The 19,236-nt window shown below is 51.9% G+C and overlaps 1 protein-coding gene across 1 annotated transcript in view; it reads left to right on the forward strand.

Moving 5' to 3' along the window:
- Positions 1–1,335: 1,335 nt before the first annotated feature.
- shroom3 (shroom family member 3) overlaps positions 1,336–19,236 on the forward strand; it is a gene marked incomplete at both ends in the record, with an annotated part of 47,342 nt that continues 29,441 nt past the window's right edge. Inside the window, 2 exons of the mRNA XM_084442521.1 lie at positions 1,336–1,479; positions 5,933–6,087. Coding sequence (XP_084298647.1) covers positions 1,336–1,479; positions 5,933–6,087 — 299 coding nt within the window. The remainder of the gene's footprint in view (positions 1,480–5,932; positions 6,088–19,236) is intronic.

Here is a 19,236-nt window from a genome sequence, read left to right on the forward strand (position 1 = left end):
TTGTAGTCGCGTTGGGCCCATATTTACTCTCTGTCTTAAAATTAGGTAGTAAAATGGTGATTTGGGAAGCCCAGTAACTTAGGCCTACTCAGTAGCCTACTTGGCATACTGGTTTACAGTTTGGCAGTCATCTCACAAGCTTGACCTCAATATGACAAGAATGCCCCTTGGCTGAAAACACAATATCACAACACTTTCTCATCAGTAAGTTAGAAAAGAGTCGGGTGTCACATGATTCCCTTTATAGCTGCCACCCCTTGACAGGTATCTTTACACTCCCACAGAAGGACATAAAAGAAGCTGGATGTAGTCATACGGAAGTCAATGATATAAACAGCGGCCCCACTCCCTGTAGCACTGGGGTTTGGATGAAGTAATCAACAACAGTGGGATGCAGTGCTTTGTACCACACCGAAAGTGTGCCATTAGAAGGAAAAGAGACTGTCATGGTGTCGAATAAACAAAGGCAGGTATGTCATTTGGTTTCTGCACGGCTCTCGACAATGGTTTGACTTTTAAAGAAGCGGGCAGTGCACTGACTCACTCGCGGTGCGCACATGCGCATTACGCACCGCTTCATCCATTGACTGTGAGAGGACTAGACTGCGCGAGGAGGGGGAGACCAAAGTTTTGCATCCATGGGACTGACTGAGGGAAGTTAAAATCGCATCAAGGGAGCGAGATGAAGCCGATGCGACTCGCATGATTTTCTGTAGAAGACGCGGGCTACATCTTCAAAGGCTGTTGGGAAATCCGCTTTGAATGTTTAGGTAAAGTAGGCAAAATAAGTGCCGAAGTCTGGTGCGCAAAACTTTTTGTGACAGGGCATATTGACCTAATCTCGCTGCAGCCAGCTCGTAGCGAGGCAAGAGCGCTCTCTTTTCTCCCGACCCAGTGGATTGTAGCAAATTCTATTGTGATGGTAAAATGAAGTCGGATGAGGGAAAGGACTGACAAACGATTAAAAGTAAAACTATACAAGTTTTTTTTCTCCATCAAATACATTTGTGTTTGTGTAATTTATGTAGGCTAATATTCAATTTCTGGAACTTAGATTTTTTTTTTATTGTATCACTTTTTGATGTGATGACTGTGGTACAGAATGCAATTTGCTTGCAAACCATGGTTCATTCGCCGATCTCTTCAGTAATGCGGGGAAATGATTTATCGGTTAGGTGTGGACATTCCTTTCTTGGTACTATGTGCGGTTTTTAAGAAGAAAAGGAAAAGGGAGATACTTGTGAAAAATCTCTGGTCTCCATTTTTCCTTCGCTGTTGCTGATGGACTGAATAGGACTACCACCCGGTCCACCCTCTCCCCTCGTCTAGTCGATTATGGATAGCAGTCCATGCAGCTACAGTACAGCCATCCAGAGAGGAAAGTCGGTGTTTGTGGAGGCTGGCCTCCAGGGTGGGGCTCCCTGGGGTTTCACGCTCAAAGGTGGCCTCGAGCACGGAGAAGCGTTGATAATCTCGAAGGTAAAGTATCAGGTGTTCAACCTGCTACGGTTCACTTCCCCATTCCCTTCCAAAATTGGTTCATCACAACGCTATAGCTCCTCCCAAAAGACAGCTGTCAAAACTTTGAAGTTAGTGAAAGTGTCAACTAATACGCTACTACGGTGGTTGGAGGAGATAATGTTGTGTTAGAATGTTATTTCATAGAGATTGTGAATGACCAATCCAGGCAGAATCTACTGGCCGTTGGTATACTATACGTTGCCTGGCTGTAGTTATAGTGAATGGCTATTTCACATTATGATTAATATGTGACTCAGGTTTTTATCACTATAGACTGCTACACTGTGTCGAATCTAATGTACAGTAGATCAAAATAGATGCGTTGGAACCTGTTGTGATTGTCTCATTGACTGATGTTTTGTTTATGACCCTCCTCACTAAGTAAACACACCCTCAAGAGGAAACCACAGCTCATTCTGCTACCATTCACAATCATATTCTTTCATCCATGGAAAGACCTATATAAAAACTAGTCTTGTTCAAAGAAGGTTTCATGACCTAATCAACAAGAATTCATGACCTCACCCCAAACGGGTCCATTCAACCGGGCTGTTTCCCTGGCAAAGCTCTTTGCTCACTCGGGCTGAAGGACGTTTACTAACCTGCTGTGTCATGATTGGCCTAGTCTGGTCATACATGGTCTGGTCTGGTCAAGCAGGCCCAGTGTACAGTAGCTTATACTGGCCATTCCGTAGTAGAACATGTGAATAATGAATTCTGTTCTAGAACCAACCTTGTTCTAGAACCCTCGCATGCTCTGACATCCTTGATCTTCCTCAGGACTGACGCTCTGCTCTGATAGGGAACGTTGTTCGTCCATGACAGGGAGCGCTCGTTTGGGAGAGAGACGCTCATTGTTTTGGGAGTGAGATTGTTTGCAACATCGGTGAGTTACGGGGAGTTCCCGCACTTTGGGAATATCTCCCGCCAACAGACTAAGGTTTAGGAGCTGGATGAAGACTTAAAGTATGGTTTCTTCTTAGTTGGGTGATTGAATCATAAAAAAAGTATGAGTCTTGGATGAGTTTGAAAGCATCCACAACCTCAAGGGTATGTAATCATAAAAAGGTATTTTTCTATCCAACGCTGTTCGCTCTACAAAACTACACGTCTTCGCTGAATGGGTAATGAACATCAGCTGAAGCGCCAGGCAGAGAGGAGAGAGAGGCTGAGACGCGCTGCAGCTGCTGCCTTATTTGGGGATTTTATTCACTGAGAAATGTCTCCGTCCTCCTGGGCAGAGCAGAGTCCAAACAGCCTGGCCCATATAGCACAAACACAACGTACTGACTGGCTTCCTCACCCCTGTCATATAGAGGGGGGGACTGAATCATTTTTACTGTCAGTGATAGATCCCGTCCTTCAGAACCGCTATGAGAAGGTCGCAGAAGCTTTGATGGATTACGTTAAGGTCCTAGGAGCTTGTATGATATATATTCAAGAATGAAAACTAGAAAGAGAGTTGTTAGACACTTGCAAAGACGGATTTCTCTCAAGGGGTTGTGGGTTGGGGGGAGCGTGATAATAAGGCAGTGTGATTTAACAGGGTGTTAAGTGGACCGGGGTGCTCAGCAGTACGTTTGGGTGCTGTCATGATGGAGAGGTAATCTGCTGAGGTGTTGAGGTGAAGCTGTGCTGTGTTAATGTGGCTGTGCTGTGTTAATGTGGCTGTGCTGTGTTAAGGTGGCTGTGCTGTGTTAAGGTGGCTGTGTTAAGGTGACTGTGTTAAGGTGGCTGTGCTGTGTTAAGGTGGCTGTGTCACCTCCTTAAGTCGCTCTGCTGGATCAAACGCAGGGAGGCCTACATACCTACCCCAGCCTGCCTACCCCTCCCCCACCCTACCTACCCCTCTCCCTGTCTACTACCCCTCTACCAGCCTACCTACCCCTCTACCACCCTACCTACCCCTCCCCCAGCCTACCTACCCGTCTACCATCCTACTTACCCCTCTACCTGCCTGTCTACCCCTCCCCCAGCCTACCTACCCGTCTACCATCCTACTTACCCCTCTACCAGCCTACCTACCCCTCTCCCTGTCTGCTACCCCTCTCCTAGCCTACCTACCCCTCTCCTAGCCTACCTACCCCTCTCCCTGTCTACCCCTCTCCCTGTCTACCCCTCCCCCAGCCTACCTACCCCTCCCCCATCCTACCTACCCCTCTCCCCGCCTGCTTTCCTGCCCCACTAGCAGAGACTAGCCAGTCTCTGTCTCTGTCTGAGCCCATCCTGACTGGAGGAATGACTGGTCAGAGGTGCAGGGGGTCCAGGCCAGAGCACCACTCTGGGTCGACCTCCGACACCCAGACGAGAGCCATGGGACGGGGAGAGATGGATCGGGGCTTCAGGGGCTCCGGGCGGCGCCAGATGGTACCGTACGGCCCAGCGGCCGCGGCGTACTCAGCCTGTAGCTCCCGGACCCGGTCCGGCTGGTCCTGCCAAAGATGGTCATTCTGGGCTGAGCCGGAGGAGAGGATCCAAACACGATAAGGCAACAGGCCTACACCGCCCCCCCCCTGCCCCCCCCCTCCAGCCTCACGGGCCTCCAGCCCACTGGCCCCCGGCCCCCAACACTCGCTCTTCTACAGCGGGGGAAGAGGGCTATCCGGAATGTAGCCCAGGGTTCTGGCGCCGGTCCAAAAGAGAGAGAAAGAGACAGAGGGAGGGAGAATGAGAGAGAGAGAGGGAGAGAGAAAGGGAGAGAGAGAGGTAGAGAGAATGAGAGAGAGAAAGGAGGAATGTCAGCAACGTATTTGCGAGAGCTCGGCTAGTCTGAAAAGCAGCAGAAGAAGAGAGAGAGGAAAAATAGATAGCAAAGGCAAACAACACTGTATGTTGACAGAATACTGATTTTCATCTTTTTTCTTTCGTTCTGCGTTCTTTCGTGGGGCTGTCTCTGAAAAGCTGCGGATTGCTTCCAGTGGTTTATCACTTGGAGATCCTGTCGCCGTGACCTTTGGCTTGTGGAAGTGGCGGTCAGGGGGAGGTCAAGAGAATTAGTCTTTTAGCCCAAGTCCATATTAATAGGCTCATTGTCAGAGTGTTGGCAGCACATCTTTAATGAAAGACTCCTTTTTCAGGCCCTTTCGACACCAAGTTAAGCGAATCTTTCCTCTGTGTTTTCTCAGCGGTAATACAACCGCAGTGATACAACAGCGTTAAACAGCGTTAAACAGCGTTAAAGCGCTACGCTTGCTTTTCTGATTGGTCCAAATATGTCCCGTTTTGTATTCGTCCCCAGAGCCGTTTCAGACTCAAGCAGTCTAGTCAAGTTTGTTCGCTGAGGATTGAATGCGCCAACATTGTTTGAGGAGGCCTTTGTCAAGGAAGGACAAATCAAAAGGATCCGGTATGGCTGTTTGCTCTCTTAAAGCAGAACAAAATAGCGTTTATAAACCTCTTTCTGAGGCGGGTCTTGCACGGTGTCTCCATGTGAGACGAAGTCTTCATGGCGGAGGACAGCAACGCAGTAGTAGACGGACGAGGCCATTGGCCATGGCTGTCCGGTGCACAGTAATGTCCACGTTTCCCTGGGGAATGGGTTCAACGTTACCCCCCCCCCCCTTCCTCCGAAGCATGCGCTTCCTGTCAGCGACCCCAGGAGCAGCCGGCCATAACGAGGGCTGACACGTCTCCGCCACACTCCCCGCGCCGAGGTACCGGCGTGCCACTGGAGAATGCATCACGCTCGCCGCCCGCTAATCTAACACTGAGTTAGCTGGAGCGAGAGAGAGAGAGGGAGGGAGAGAGAGGGAGAGAGAGAGAGGGAGGGAGGGAGGGAGAGAGAGAAGGAGAGAGAGAAGGAGAGAGAGTGAGGGAGAAGGAAAGAGGGAGAGAGAAGGAGAGAGAGAGAGGGGGAGAGAGAGAGAGGGAGAGAGAAGGAGAAAGAGAGAGAGAAGGAGAGGGAGAGAGAGAGAAGGAGAGGGAGAGAGAGAGAGAGGAGAGGGGGATAGAGAGAGGGAGAGAGAGAGAAGGAGAGAGAGAGAGAGAGGGAGAGAGAAGAAGGGAGAGAGAGAGGGAGAGGGATAAGGAGAGAGAGAGAGAGGGAGCTGTGTCTGGGACCTTGACCTCCCAAGGATCCCCGGGGACCTGCTGTCACCCTGCCGGGCGTGGGCGGGGCTAGCGTGGCTGAGCGCTCTGTGTGGATCGGTCGGTGGCGCCTGGGGAATGCAACATCAGGGCCGCCGCAGCGTCGATTCCCGCAGGGACTGAACAATAATATTAGTATTTCCCCCCCTATTGTTCTGTCTTTTGTTCGGCTAAATGAGGTATTAATGAAGCGTATATGTTCTGCTGTGTGTGTGTGTGTGTGTGTGTGTGTGTGTGTGTGTGTGTGTGTGTGTGTGTGTGTGTGTGTGTGTGTGTGTGTGCATGTGTGCGTGTGTGTGTGTGTGTGTGTGTGTCCTGTTCCCAGGTTGAGGAAGGTGGGAAGGCAGACCTGTTAGAGCACCCTCTACTGGTGGGAGACCAGGTGGTGGTCATCAATGAGGTGGAGCTGAGCGGTTTCAGACAAGAGGCCATCTCCCTGGTCAAAGGGTCCTACAAGACCCTTCGGCTCACCGTACGCAGGTACGCACACACACACACACACACACACACACACACACACACACACACACACACACACCAGAGACTACTGGCTGGCATTGTCCCTCTGTCCTTCTCTCCTGTCTGTCTGTCTGTCTGTCTGTCTGTCTGTCCTCCCTGACTCTCTGTTTGACTCTGACTCTATTTTCTGTCTGTCTGTCTGTCTGTCTGTCTGTCTGTCTGTCTGTCTGTCTGTCTGTCTGTCTGTCTGTCTGTCTGTCTGTCTGTCTCTCTGTCTCTCTGTCTCTCTGTCTCTCTGTCTGTTTCATTGCTTGGCTGTAATTGACAGCTGCTATTCAAATAAGCATCAGCACTACCAGTTTCTGTCACCTGAAAAAGGCAATTTTGGCTGAAAACGTTGTGCCCTATTTATTCAAACTCACTGTGGGAGCTACACACTGTGCAGACATTCTCTCTTCTGTCCGAGGCCTCGTCTGATTGGAGGAATGACTGCGTAGGACGGTCCATCTCTCCCCGCTCTGAGACCTCCGGGGGTGGAGTTTGTGTGCGGCGGGGGCGTGGTCACACCTCGGCGCTCGTAGATAGCAGAGCAGGTGGCCGATGCTCGGAGCGCGGTGTCCCCGCCCAGGGGTCAACTCCCAGCATGCCCCTTGCCTTATCAGACTGCAGGCCGAGGGCGGCGATAGGGGGGGGTCAGTCGCAAGTTGCCGGGCAGCACAGCCGGGGGGGGTCAGTTGGAATTCAGTTCAAATTTAAATTCTGTCAGTGCGGTGTTAAAATTCCATTTATGAATTGAATGTGGGAGTTTTAATTTAATTTAAACTGAACCCGATAGCCAGCATCAGTCTACTCACATTACATTAATCACAGTGCATCAGTCATTTAGCAGACACTTTTCAGACACTTTTATCCGAAGCGATTAGCAGTAATGTCCCCGGTCGATGACGTCCTGTGCTGTCCCAGGAGACAGGGACCAGGTGTTGGGATCGTACGGCCGTGCAGGATACACAGCGTTCGCCGTGGGTGTTGGGATTTCCTCACAATCTCTTTCTCTTCCGTGCCGAGGGGACGTTTGGGTCCGGGCCAGCGCTGTGTCGGAGTGGCCTCTAGAGGGAGCTCACTATGGGAGGACAGGGCTCATCTGAGGACAGAGGTGTCTAGGCAGCCGGTGAATATGGCTATTACCGGCCGATAGCTGTCATAAACGACCCACAATGACCCCCGGGGGGGGGAGTTACGGCAGGGAGAGCAATGTATTGTTGTAGGAGAGCGGGGAGGAAGGGAGAGAGAGAAAGAGAGAGGATGAAAGGGTGAGAGAGAGGAGGAAGGGAGAGAGAGAAAGAGAGAGGATGAGAGGATGAGAGAGAGGAGGAAGGGAGAGAGAGAAAGAGAGAGGATGAAAGGGTGAGAGAGAGGAGGAAGGGAGAGAGAGGATGAGAGGGTGAGAGAGCAGTGGAAGGGAGAGAGAGAAAGAGAGAGAGGATAAGAGAGGAGGAAGGGAGAGAGAGAAAGAGAGAGGATGAGAGGGTGAGAGAGAGGAGGAAGGGAGAGAGAGAAAGAGAGAGGGTGAGAGAGAGGAGGAAGGGAGAGAGAGAAAGAGAGAGAGGATAAGAGAGGAGGAAGGGAGAGAGAGAAAGAGAGAGGATGAGAGGATGAGAGAGAGGAGGAAGGGAGAGAGAGAAAGAGAGAGGATGAGAGAGAGGAGGAAGGGAGAGAGAGAAAGAGAGAGGATGAGAGGGTGAGAGAGAGGAGGAAGGGAGAGAGAGAAAGAGAGAGAGGATGAGAGGGTGAGAGAGAGGAGGAAGGGAGAGAGAGAGAGAAAGAGAGGATGAGAGGGTGAGAGAGAGGAGGAAGGGAGAGAGAGAAAGAGAGAGAGGATGAGAGGGTGAGAGAGAGGAGGAAGGGAGAGAGATACAGAGAGAGAGGGTGAGAGAGGAGGAAGGGAGAGAGAGAAAGAGAGAGAGGATGAGAGGGTGAGAGAGAGGAGGAAGGGAGAGAGAGGATGAGAGAGAGAAAGAGAGAGAGGATGAGAGGGGGGTGAGTGTTTTGTTCTGTCAGCCAGGTAGTGGTGTAGCTTTCTAGTTCGTACTGTATCCCATGTTATGGCAGTCTAGTATTCTAGTTATTATTTGTGATTATTTGTGTGTGTGTGTGTGTGTGTGTGTGTGTGTGTGTGTGTAGTGTGTGTGTGTATTGTATGCGCATGTGTGTGTGGGCGTGCGTACATGTTTCTCACCTGCGAGTATGTGTGTGTGTGTGGGCGCGCGTACATGTTTCTCACCTGCGTGTGTGTGTGTGTGTGTGTGTGTATGAGCCCAAAGATATTAATACTTCACCCCCCTGACCACAGAGAGGCTCTTGTTTGGCCATTCAACCTGGACGCACACAGCCACGGCTTTTCTTTGGGCTAATAAAAGCCCATAATGGCAGCCATTGTCCCACACCTGGCTTTGTTGGACACTGAGGCGGGGCCCGGGGCTCTGAGGCGGGGCCCGGGGCTCTGAGGCGGGGGCCGGGGCTCTGAGGCGGGGGCCGGGGCTCTGAGGTGGGGGCCGGGGCTCTGAGGTGGGGGCCGGGGCTCTGAGGTGGGGGCCGGGGCTCTGAGGCGCGGGCCGGGGCTCTGAGGCGGGGGCCGGGGCTCTGAGGCGGGGGCCGGGGCACTGAGGCGGGGGCCGGGGCACTGAGGCGGGGGCCGGGGCACTGAGGCGGGGGCCGGGGCACTGAGGCGGGGGCCGGGACACTGAGGTGGGGGCCGGGGCACTGAGGCGGGGGCCGGGGCAGTGAGGCGGGGGCCGGGACACTGAGGTGGGGGCCGGGGCTCAGGTTCACCTGTCTGCCTTCCTGCCTGCCTGCTTGGCCAGTTCACCATAAAGACCCCTCACCCTTCGGTCCAGCCATGGGTGAGAGGGGGGGGGAGGGCCAGGTTACTGACTCCTCCTCTAACTCGGTGGGGGGGGCAGCCCTGGAAGGAGTGAGGGAGGTGAGGAGGGGAAAGGGAGGCAAGGAGAGAGGGAGGGAGGGAGAGGGAGGAAGGAGGTAGGGAAGGAGGGAGGGAGCAAGGAAGGGAGGGAGCGAGGGAGGGAGAGAGAGGGAGGAGCAGCCTTAGAGACAGAGACAATGCTCTTTTGAGGGAGCAAGAGAGGAAGGGAGGGAGGGAGGTAGGGAAGGAGGAAGGGAGGGAGGGAGGGAGGGAGGGAGGGAGGGAGGGAGGGAGGGAGGGAGGGAGGGAGGGAGGGAGGGAAGGAGGAAGGGAGGGAGGGAGGGAGGGAGGGAGGGAGGGAGGGAGAGAGGGAGGGAGGGAGGGAGGGTAGGGAGGGAGGGAGGGAGGGAAGGAAGGAGGAAGGGAGGGAGGGAGGGAGGGAGGGAGGGAGGGAGGGAGGGAGGGAGGGAGAGAGGGAGGGTAGGGAGGGAGGGAGGGAGGGAGGGAGGGAGGGAGAGAGGGAGGGTAGGGAGGGAGGGAGGGAGGGAGGGAGGGTAGGTAGGGAGGGAGGGAAGGAAGGAAGGGAGGGAGGGAGGGAGAGAGGGAGGGAGGGGGAGGAGCCTCAGAGACAGAGAGGATGCTCATTTGCATCCAGGTCCAGAGTCCAGGTGTGTCTTGAGTGAGGCGGGATGGAGAGCGACCAGCGAACGTGTGTGTGTGTGTGCGTGCGCGCGTGTGTGTGTGTAAGTGTGTGTGTGTGTGTGTGTGTGGCTGCCGTAGGTCCTCAGCGTGTTGACTCTGCTGAAACCTGAACAAACAGCTCCTCCCGGGCAGTAGGATTCGTCCAAGAGGGTTCAGGTAGCACTGGGGCTGCGTTGGCAAACAGCTGGCACTAGAGCCACACACACACACACACACACACACACACATACAGTACAATACAGCATGCGGTCTGTCACTGTCCACCTGGCTACCTACTGCCGCCGGAGCCACAAGACGCTGAAGGAGTTGCGCAACACAGGACTTCAGACACGCATGGCATTCTGGGAAGAGGAGGCGGGGGGGGTGGAGGGATACAAGGGGACATGCTGTAGGTTAGATAGTGGAAGGCTCTGTGCATACTACAACTAAACTGTACATATCCCTACGCCGGGGAAAACTAGCCGGTGTGGCTTGACTGTGAGGAACTGCCCTGAGGGAACCCAGTATGGATGTATGAGATCAACCATGGAGTCCCTCAACGGACCTAGTCACGGTTCTGATTGGCCGAGCCCTTCGTAAGCAGGAAGTAACAGCGAGGTAGTTCTGATCCGAGGATGGAGGTGAACCCAGACAGGTACGTGCGCCGCGGGGTCTCCTACCCTCGTCTGTAACGTAGTGGATGTAGATCTGAGATCTGACCATAGGAGAGGGGTCGCGCCCCCCCCCCCCGCGCGCGCTCGCTGCGCCGTGGCTGAGGTCAGCCAGCGGTGATGCGTACGGTCTCAGCCGTTAGACCAGGTCGGGGGCGGGACTACTGCTGTGTTCTGTCTCTGTCTGGACAGACGTTAGACCAGGTCCAGGGCGGGGCTACTGCTGTGTTCTGTCTGGACAGACGTTAGACCAGGTCGGGGGGCGGGGCTACTGCTGTGCTCTGTCTGGACAGACGTTAGACCAGGTCGGGGGCGGGGCTACTGCTGTGTTCTGTCTCTGTCTGGACAGACGTTAGATAAGGTCCTGAGCTGAGCTGAGGATGAGGGTGTCGCACTTTGGCTTTTTGGCCTCGTGTGACGTAGACATGGTGCTGTGTTCATTACAGTTAATGCTCTCTCTCTCTCTCTCTCTCTCTCTCTCTCTCTCTCTCTCTCACGTGCTCTCTCTGTCTCTCTCTCTCTCTCTCTCGTGCTCTCTCTGTCTCTCTCTCTCTGTCTGTCTGTCTCTCTCTGTCTCTCTCTCTGTCTCTCTCTCTCTCTCTCTCTCTCTCTCTCTCTCTCTCTCTCTCTCTCTCTCGCTTTCTGTCTGGCTCTCTGTTTCATCACGTTGAACTTTGACCCTCCAGCGGCACTATGGGTTGGAGTGGGATTGACCTTTGATAGAAGGAGATGTCGGAAAGAGAGCCAGAAGTGAGAGCATTCTGGACCACATCATCACGGCCATGTCTCCCTTCTCTATCCCCGGATCTGGGGCATGAGCAGGGCTGGAAGTCAACTTGCATTAGAGTCAAATGTTGATTTATTGGATTCTAGAAGCTACAGGTTGTTGCTCACGCTACAGCAGCCAGAGAGCTCACTGAGGAATGCTGTCAATTTTTAACACTGCCTTGTAAGACTGCGCTTGGGAGCCAAGCCCCACTGCATATTTATCACCTGTTCTATTCTAGCTGTTTCTATTCTAGCTGTTTCTATTCTAGCTGTTTCTATTCTACCTGTTTTTATTCTATCTGTTTCTATTCTAGCTGTTTCTATTCTAGCTGTTTCTATTCTATCTGTTTCTATTCTACCTGTTCTATTCTACCTGTTTCTATTCTACCTGTTTCTATTCTACCTGTTTCTATTCTAGCTGTTTCTATTCTACCTGTTTCTATTCTAGCTGTTTCTATTCTACCTGTTTCTATTCTACCTGTTTCTATTCTACCTGTTGTGGTGGTGAGCGAGTACACGGACACCTTGTGAAGCGCTCTTCACACACAGCAGACACGCCCTCATCCATTTAGTGTTGGAAGGTTAATTAGCTCCGCCCCCACGACAGGCGAGAGGTAACGTGGGCGGATCATGTTTTCGGTGGCGCGTCTCCATACGAACGTCGGTGTCAATGCAATTTTATTTCTATAGCACCATTCATACACATCAATGTAGCACATAGTGCTTTATATAAAGAGAGATGGATAAAAACATAAATTGTGTAAACACAATGAGAACAGATTTAAACAATACAATAAAAAATAATATAATAATTAATTTTTTAATATACATATGTCTGTCAGCAGGATTACACAAAAACTACTAGACCGATTTTCATGAAACTCAGCGGAGGAGTGTAGCATGGGTCAACTAATGACCCATAATAATTCTGGAGTGGATCCGAATCCCAGGGCGGGTCCACGAGCGCCCCCCCAAACACGGCCGGGCCGGCCACTCACCTCCATTAATTTTTTGGACAAGGATTACGCGAAAACTACTAGACCGCTTTTCATGAAACTCGCTGGAGGTGTGTAGCATGGGCCAATTTAGAACCCGTTCAATTTTGGTGCACACAGATCCACGAAATGCATTCAGGGGTGGAGGTCTGTGCTCTCTGAGCACCATTTCTAGTGTTCTATGTAACTGCTGTGCCCATCCAAACACCAAGTGATGACCTATTGTATTCTGTAATGTTTGTAGATGGACTTCAGAAGGCAACAAAGCAGTTTATGAGGTAGCTTTGGTCTTGTGCTTGAGTAACCACTCATACGGTAAATAATGCCTGAACAGACAGCGTGACACTTGTTTAAGGTTTGATGAGACCTGTACGTTTCTCTGGCTGCACACATTTCATAGGCTAGAGTTCAGGAGCGGAGTTGTCTGCTCAGAATACACACACAGTGGGCCAAACCACTTTTAACAAGGCCTGTGTGCTGTCTGTTGGTCTGTCTGTCTGTTGGTCTGTCTGTCCTTTCCTCTCAGGAAGACAGGAAGATGAGATTAACTGTAGTTGTGGAGGTATCTCTGTCAGTCTGTCTGTCAGTCTGTGTTTCAGCTTGTCTGTCGGTCTGTGTGTCAGTCTGTCTGTTGGTCTGTGTGTCAGTGTGTCTGTTGGTCTGTGAGTCAGTCTGTCTGTCGGTCTGTGAGTCAGTCTGTCTGTTGGTCTGTGTGTTGACAGCATTCCTCAGTGAGCTCTCTGGCTGCTGTAGCGTGAGCAACAACCTGTAGCTTCTAGAATCCAATAAATCAACATTTGACTCTAATGCAAGTTGACTTCCAGCCCTGCTCATGCCCCAGATCCGGGGATAGAGAAGGGAGACATGGCCATGATGATGTGGTCCAGAATGTCTGTTGGTCTGTGAGTCAGAATGTCTTCTGGTCTGTCAGCCTGTCTGTTGGTCTGTCAGCCTGTCTGCTGGTCTGTGTACCTCCCCCTTCCGGATCAAGGGCTATGGTTCCTTCCTGCAGATCAGGATATGGTACCAGAACACCCTTCCTCTCCTCCTCCTCCTCTCCTCCTCCTCTCCTCCTCCTCCCCTCTCATCTCCGCTTGCGTTTCCATTGTTAATCGGGGCGGAGCAGATGGACGGTTTGACATGAAGACGTTGGAGGGGCCAGGTGCATGGTGGGAGAGAGGACAGGTGTGCCCTCCCCCTCGGTGTCTCCCCCCTCCCTCCTCCCTCCTCAGGTAAACAACAGAAGCGACGTGTGACCGAGACACCGTCCACCTGGCTCACCCCGACACCTGCGCATCCTGACGCTCTTTCATCTGAGAACCCCCCCCCCCCCCCCTCCTCTCCAAAACACCCTTTTCTGCTCGGCGACTGAAAAAAAAAAGAGGACAAAAAAAAAGGACTCTCTCTTCCTCCATCCCCCTCTCACTCAAACCCTCTCTGTCTCTCTCCCGCTCACGCGCGGCGTCGGGAGCGACGGCCTGTATTGTGAGTCACGAGATGCCCATAGCAAGGCCAAGGTAAGGAGACGACTCACTCTCCTGCCCCATCCTGCCTCCTTTCTGCCTCTCCCCTCCCTCCCCCCCTCCCCTGACTCTCCACCCCTGCTTGCGTTCATTCTCTCCCTAACCCCTCCCACTCCCCCCCCCCCCCCAGAGCCAGGACAAGTGTAACCTGCTCTGTGACATCACCCCCATAGGGTCCATTCAGACCCGAGGCTAGTCTGATTGGCCGAGAGGAGGGAAGTAATTTGAACTCCTCTCCAGTGGCTGCTAAGTGCCTGTGTGTGTGTGTGTGTGTGTGTGTGTGTGTGTGTGTGTGTGTGTGTGTGTGTGTGTGTGTGTGTGTGCGCGCGAGTGGCTCTGCTACATGCCGAAAGCTCTCGCTGCTTTTGTTTGAGGAGAGAGTAAAGAGCAGCAGCCTTCTCTACGTGCGGCAGGTATGTGTGTGTGGATGTGAGTGTGTGTGTGCGCGTCGGGCGTCTGGAACAGGGGTTTCCAGAGAGAGGGGAGAGGGAACTGTGTTGTTTTGACTCCAGCGCCGGGAGGCTTGGACCGCGAGGGCTCATGAGGACCTTACCTGTCGATTGATACCCGATCCGTTTAAATTCCCTTCTTAGTAAGGTAAGCAGCTCGCTTGTTGTGTGTGTTTGTGTGTGTGTGTGCGTGGGGGGGGGGGGGTGTTGGTGGGGTCACCTTTGCATTTGTTTTGTTTACCTCGGAATGTCTTTATCCACATGGAAATAAGCAGGCGCCTCGGAAGATGGGGGCGGGGCCTAGTCGGCGCGGCGCTCGCACTCTCGTTCTTCCAGTTAACACGCCCGCCGCCACGCATTCTTCAGATCCTAGCCTGTCATCCCCTCACAGAGCGGCAGGGGGGTAGCCTTTATCGGACATGCCCCCCCTCCCCCCTCTCCCCTGGTGGGAGCAGACGCTCGGCCCCCCCGGGGCTGAAGAGGCCGCCAGGTCGGACGAGGGACGAGGGAGGCGGGGAGGGAGACGCGAGAGAGCGCCGTTGTTGTTGTTGTTGTTGTTGCCGGACACACCACACGGTCTCAGCCAGGGGTCTGGGGGGGGGGCTGGGTCCAGGGGACTGGGGAGGGGGCTGGGTCCAGGGGAGCTGGGGGGGGGGGGGGTAGCTGGTCCTGGGCCAAAGGCCTCATCCCGTCTACCGCTGTTCATTTACACCAGTCTGGCTTAAGCCCCCCCGGGTTTAGACCTAATCGCTGGTGAATGTGTGGTCCGGGGGGGGGGGGGGGGGGTAGACGCGCTCTCTACTGTGGACCCCCCCTTAAGAGGGCCCTCGGGCCGCGAGCGAGCAGGGTGGGCTAGAGGGAGGATTGAGGAGGAGAAGGGAAAATGGCTCTCCCTTCCATTCCCTTCACTCCCACTTCATACACCCCCCCCCCCCCCTATCTGTCTCCAGAGTCCGTAGGAGTCACACAGTTAGTTGTAGATTTGTGTTCATGTACTAAAGTAACTACTTCTACTGCTGTTCCTATGCTGAATGTTAGTGATCAGCTGATTGGCCCGCAGGGGAGAGGAGGGGAGGAGTCACCATGACAGGGAGGGAGAGAGGGAGGGAGAGAGAGAGGAAGGGAGGGAGCTATGGAAAAGAGAGGGATGGAGAGAGGGAGGAAGAGAGGAAGGGAGGGAGGGAGAGAGAGGGATGGAGAGACAGTGAGAGGAGATGGAGAGAGGGAGGGAGAGAGGCAGAGGAGACAGAGGGAGGGAGGGAGGGAGGGACATAGGGAGGGAGGGAGGGAGGGAGAGAGAGGAAGGGAGGGAGCTATGGAAAAGAGAGGGATAGAGAGGGAGGGAGGGAGGGAGGGAGGAAGAGAGGGAGGGAGGGAGGAAGGGAGGGAGAGAGAGAGGGAGGGAGGGAGAGAGCTATGGAAAAGAGAGGGATAGAGAGAGGGAGGGAGGGAGGGAGAGAGCTATGGAAAAGAGAGGGATGGAGAGACAGGGAGAGGAGATGGAGGGAGGGAGGGAGGGAGGGAGGGAGGGAGGGAGGGAGGGAGGGAGGGAGGGAGGGAGAGAGGGAGAGGAGACAGAGGGAGGGAGGTAACAGGAGAGAATGATAGGCTGCTGAGTCATGCATCCAGAATGTGTTCAAGTGGTGTTAGAGTGTGATCTCTTTCCACTTGTCTTAACACACACACACACACACACACGTGTGTACACACACACATACAGTACACACACACAGGCACACAATCACACACACAAACACTCGCACGACAGACACAGAAACCCACACACACACGCACAAGCGTGAGCACAGACACACACACACACACCTGCTATCATGCCACGGATCAGCAGGCGTGGAGACCGGTGGCATAGAATTACCACCAGCGAGTCAACAATCTCTACAGCGATGTCAGGCAGGTGATTCTAACGAGGCGTAGCAGAGGGAGTATTGATATATCAGTTCTCAATGCTCTCGCCAGGAATGTGCACAACGTTTGCCTTTCTGTCTGAGAGCTTGTTTGTTTGAGTGCTTCGGCCTGTCACAGTCTCCACAGTCTCTGGTAATTGTTTCTGCCTTCTCTCTCCCTCCCTCTTTCTCTCTCCCTCCCTCTCTCTCCCTCCCTCCCTCTCCCTCCCTCCCTCTTTCTCTCTCTTTGTCTCTCTCTCTCTGACGCACTCTCTCTCTCTCTCTCTCTCTCTCTCTCTCTCTCTCTGTAATGACAGCCTCCCTGCTGGTGACCAGGGCAAGTATTCAGGTAAATAACACTTAGCCAGAGCCCTCATATTATCCTGTCCAGGGGCAACAGACGTTCCCTTAGCCCTGTCAAACACCCCGTCGAATTAACAGACATCAGCTGAACGGAACGTCTGGAGGATTTGTTTCGAGAGAACATTTATGTTCTTTCTCTCCCGTCTTTTCTCTCTGTTTCTCTCTCTCTCTTTCTTAATTCCCCCTCTCTCACGGGGGCTGTTGTCAGGAGTCAGGCCATGGAGAGAGACATTTCTAGAATGCGATTCTCTGGTGGAAATTGTTACAGGGGCGTCACAATGCCGTCTCCTTGGCAACGGCTTAGCTCTCCCTGCACGGCCTACGATTGGCTGCTGAGGTCCCCTGAAGGGTGGGCAGACACACACACACACACACACACACACTGAGCAGGGATGACAGGAGATGTTTGCTTTGTCTGTTTTATTTTCCTCTCACCAAAACCTTCTCAGAGAAACGATGTTTGCCCATTTAATCCCGGATGGCTTTTCTTGCGAAAGGAAGGCAACAGAGCAATAATGGTTTCTCTAGTCGCGGCATTCCTCTAACGAGTCAATCTGGTTTGAGTTTTAAAGCACTTTTTCATACACTTGACACGTGCGTGTGTGTGCATGTGTGTGCGTGTGTGTGTGTGTGTGTGTGTATGTGTGTGTGTGTGTGAGGTTAATTAATGAGTTCACACTGCATTCCTGCTGGACCATCGCTTTTAACTACCCCATGATGTCAGGTGCATGCTGGGAACATCATGTTTCATTCATCTCATCGTCCAGCGATTATTCACCCTCTGTCCTTCCAGGCCTCGAACGTGTCAAACGGACAGCGGTTCGGTCCGAACGTCCCCACGTAATAAGAAGGGACCAAACACACACCCCTGCGTTGTTGGCATGGTTTACGTCATCTGGTTAGTGTTCCGTCGTTGCTCTGCGTGACGGGGACTACTTGCACACTCGTGTGTACGTTCTAATGAAACTTCGAGGCGCGCGGCAGCGTTTCTGTCCGAGACAGATCCCTTACTTTATTCATTCAGTTTCTTTTTTCCAGGGACAATGCACACCAATCAACAATTTTAGGAATATTTTAGTAAATGAGCCCTCATAGTAAATGTGCCAGTGTTAGCTGAGTAGCAAGTTTTCAACTGCTGTCCCTGGGCAAGATGTTAAGTTTCGGATAAAAACAGTAAGAAAGACATTTAAAAAAACAGATTACATAAACAACACAGTAAAAAGACATTTCATTCATTCCTCTGTTTGAAGCATTGTTAACGAGTTATGTTAAGTACTGACAGAAAAACAACATCATTAGCCTGTTCTGAGATGCATAAAGGCGTAATTGCTACAGGAATGTGGCTCTGTACACATAGCTCCAGAAATCACCATGGGGTTCATGAGATTAAAGGTAACATCCCAGAATGCCTCCATCCTGTAACTACCCCATGATGTCAGGTGCATGCTGGGAACGGGGTGACGTCACGCCTGGCGGTCTGCGTCGCTCCGTCACCGTGGAGACCACCAAACACGGCCTGTAGTCAGGGTTGGGATGTGTGGAATGTTAGCGGGGGTGTCTGGGTAGAGGTTAAAGGGGTCACATCACACCCCCCATTCTCAAAACTCATTGTTCGAGCTCTAATTACAGTCATGTTAATATGCCAGGTCATGGCAGACAGACTAACAGTAGAGGAACAAAGAAAAGCCGTTATTTTAATCTTTTCTTTTGTTGGTGTATATCTTCCTATACAGACAGGTTCACGCAGACTGTGATGTCATTTTTCAAGCGTGATGCTCAATGATTAGTTAGGCCAGATTATGATGTCATCGCCCATGTGAGGAGAGGGGTGAAAAGCTGTGTTCTGGGGTGGGGGGGGGTGGGTGTTGTGAGGGTGAGAGTGGGGGGGGGCTGTTGCGAGGGTGAAGGTGGGGTGAGGTGTTGTGAGGGTGAGGTGTTGCGAGGGTGAGGGTGAAGGTGGGGTGGGGGTGTTGCGAGGGTGAGGGTGGAGGGAGGTGTTTTGAGAGTGAGGTGTGAGGGTGGAGGTGAGGGTGAGGGTAATATTATAGTAATATTATTGTTATTGTTATTGTTATTATTATTATTATTATTATTATTATATAAGTTGATTAAATTTGGGAATGCACTGCAAATTATTCTGTGGCTGCCAAGATATAAAATCTTAGATTTGGAAATATGAGATTTATTATCTTCTTTTATTTATTTAATTATTTACTAGTTTGGGTTCTCATTCTTGGAGTACTTATTTCTAGACTTGAACCAGATTATTTTAAGATTTCTTATCGAGTAAAATTATCTTGCTGCATGAACAGATAATTTCACTAGTATTAAGTAATTTCTCCTCAAATTCAGTATTTATTTATTGTATTTTAACTCATGTGTCTGCAGTGTGACTGGCCAAATGTGGAGTGCTCTCCAAGTGATCTTTGAGCAGGTTGATTTACGGTAGCTAGTGCATGAAGCTGCTTATTATTGCTCATAGCATCACCACAGCCCAGGGCCATAGAGAAGAGCCATAGGCTTGGGCTTACATTAGTTATTGTTACTCAAGACCGCATCTTATAATGGGGCTTTTAGTTGATCTGTGTTGAGGACACCAGATTTATGTTTTAATAAACACAGTATCCTTGAAACCGGTATATTATATTAAAGCTACTCAGTGGATTATGCTGAGATCAGTGGCTGAAATATTTCAAATTTTTAAGTGGCCAATCAAATCAATGCAAAGCCAGTTCCTATGGATTCCAATTCCAATTTTATGTTCCAGAGCCCATATAATTCACATATAATATTAAGAGGTTTTAATGTAGTTTTTGAAATTTTATTGTTTCGTGACCGTGATTTTGGAGCATTGTAAAACTAGCGTCTCTACGCGGCTTTAGAACGAGCCCGAGAA

Source organism: Borostomias antarcticus, assembly GCF_949987555.1.
Source record: "Borostomias antarcticus genome assembly, chromosome: 8".
Classification (NCBI taxonomy): Eukaryota; Metazoa; Chordata; class Actinopteri; order Stomiiformes; family Stomiidae; genus Borostomias; species Borostomias antarcticus.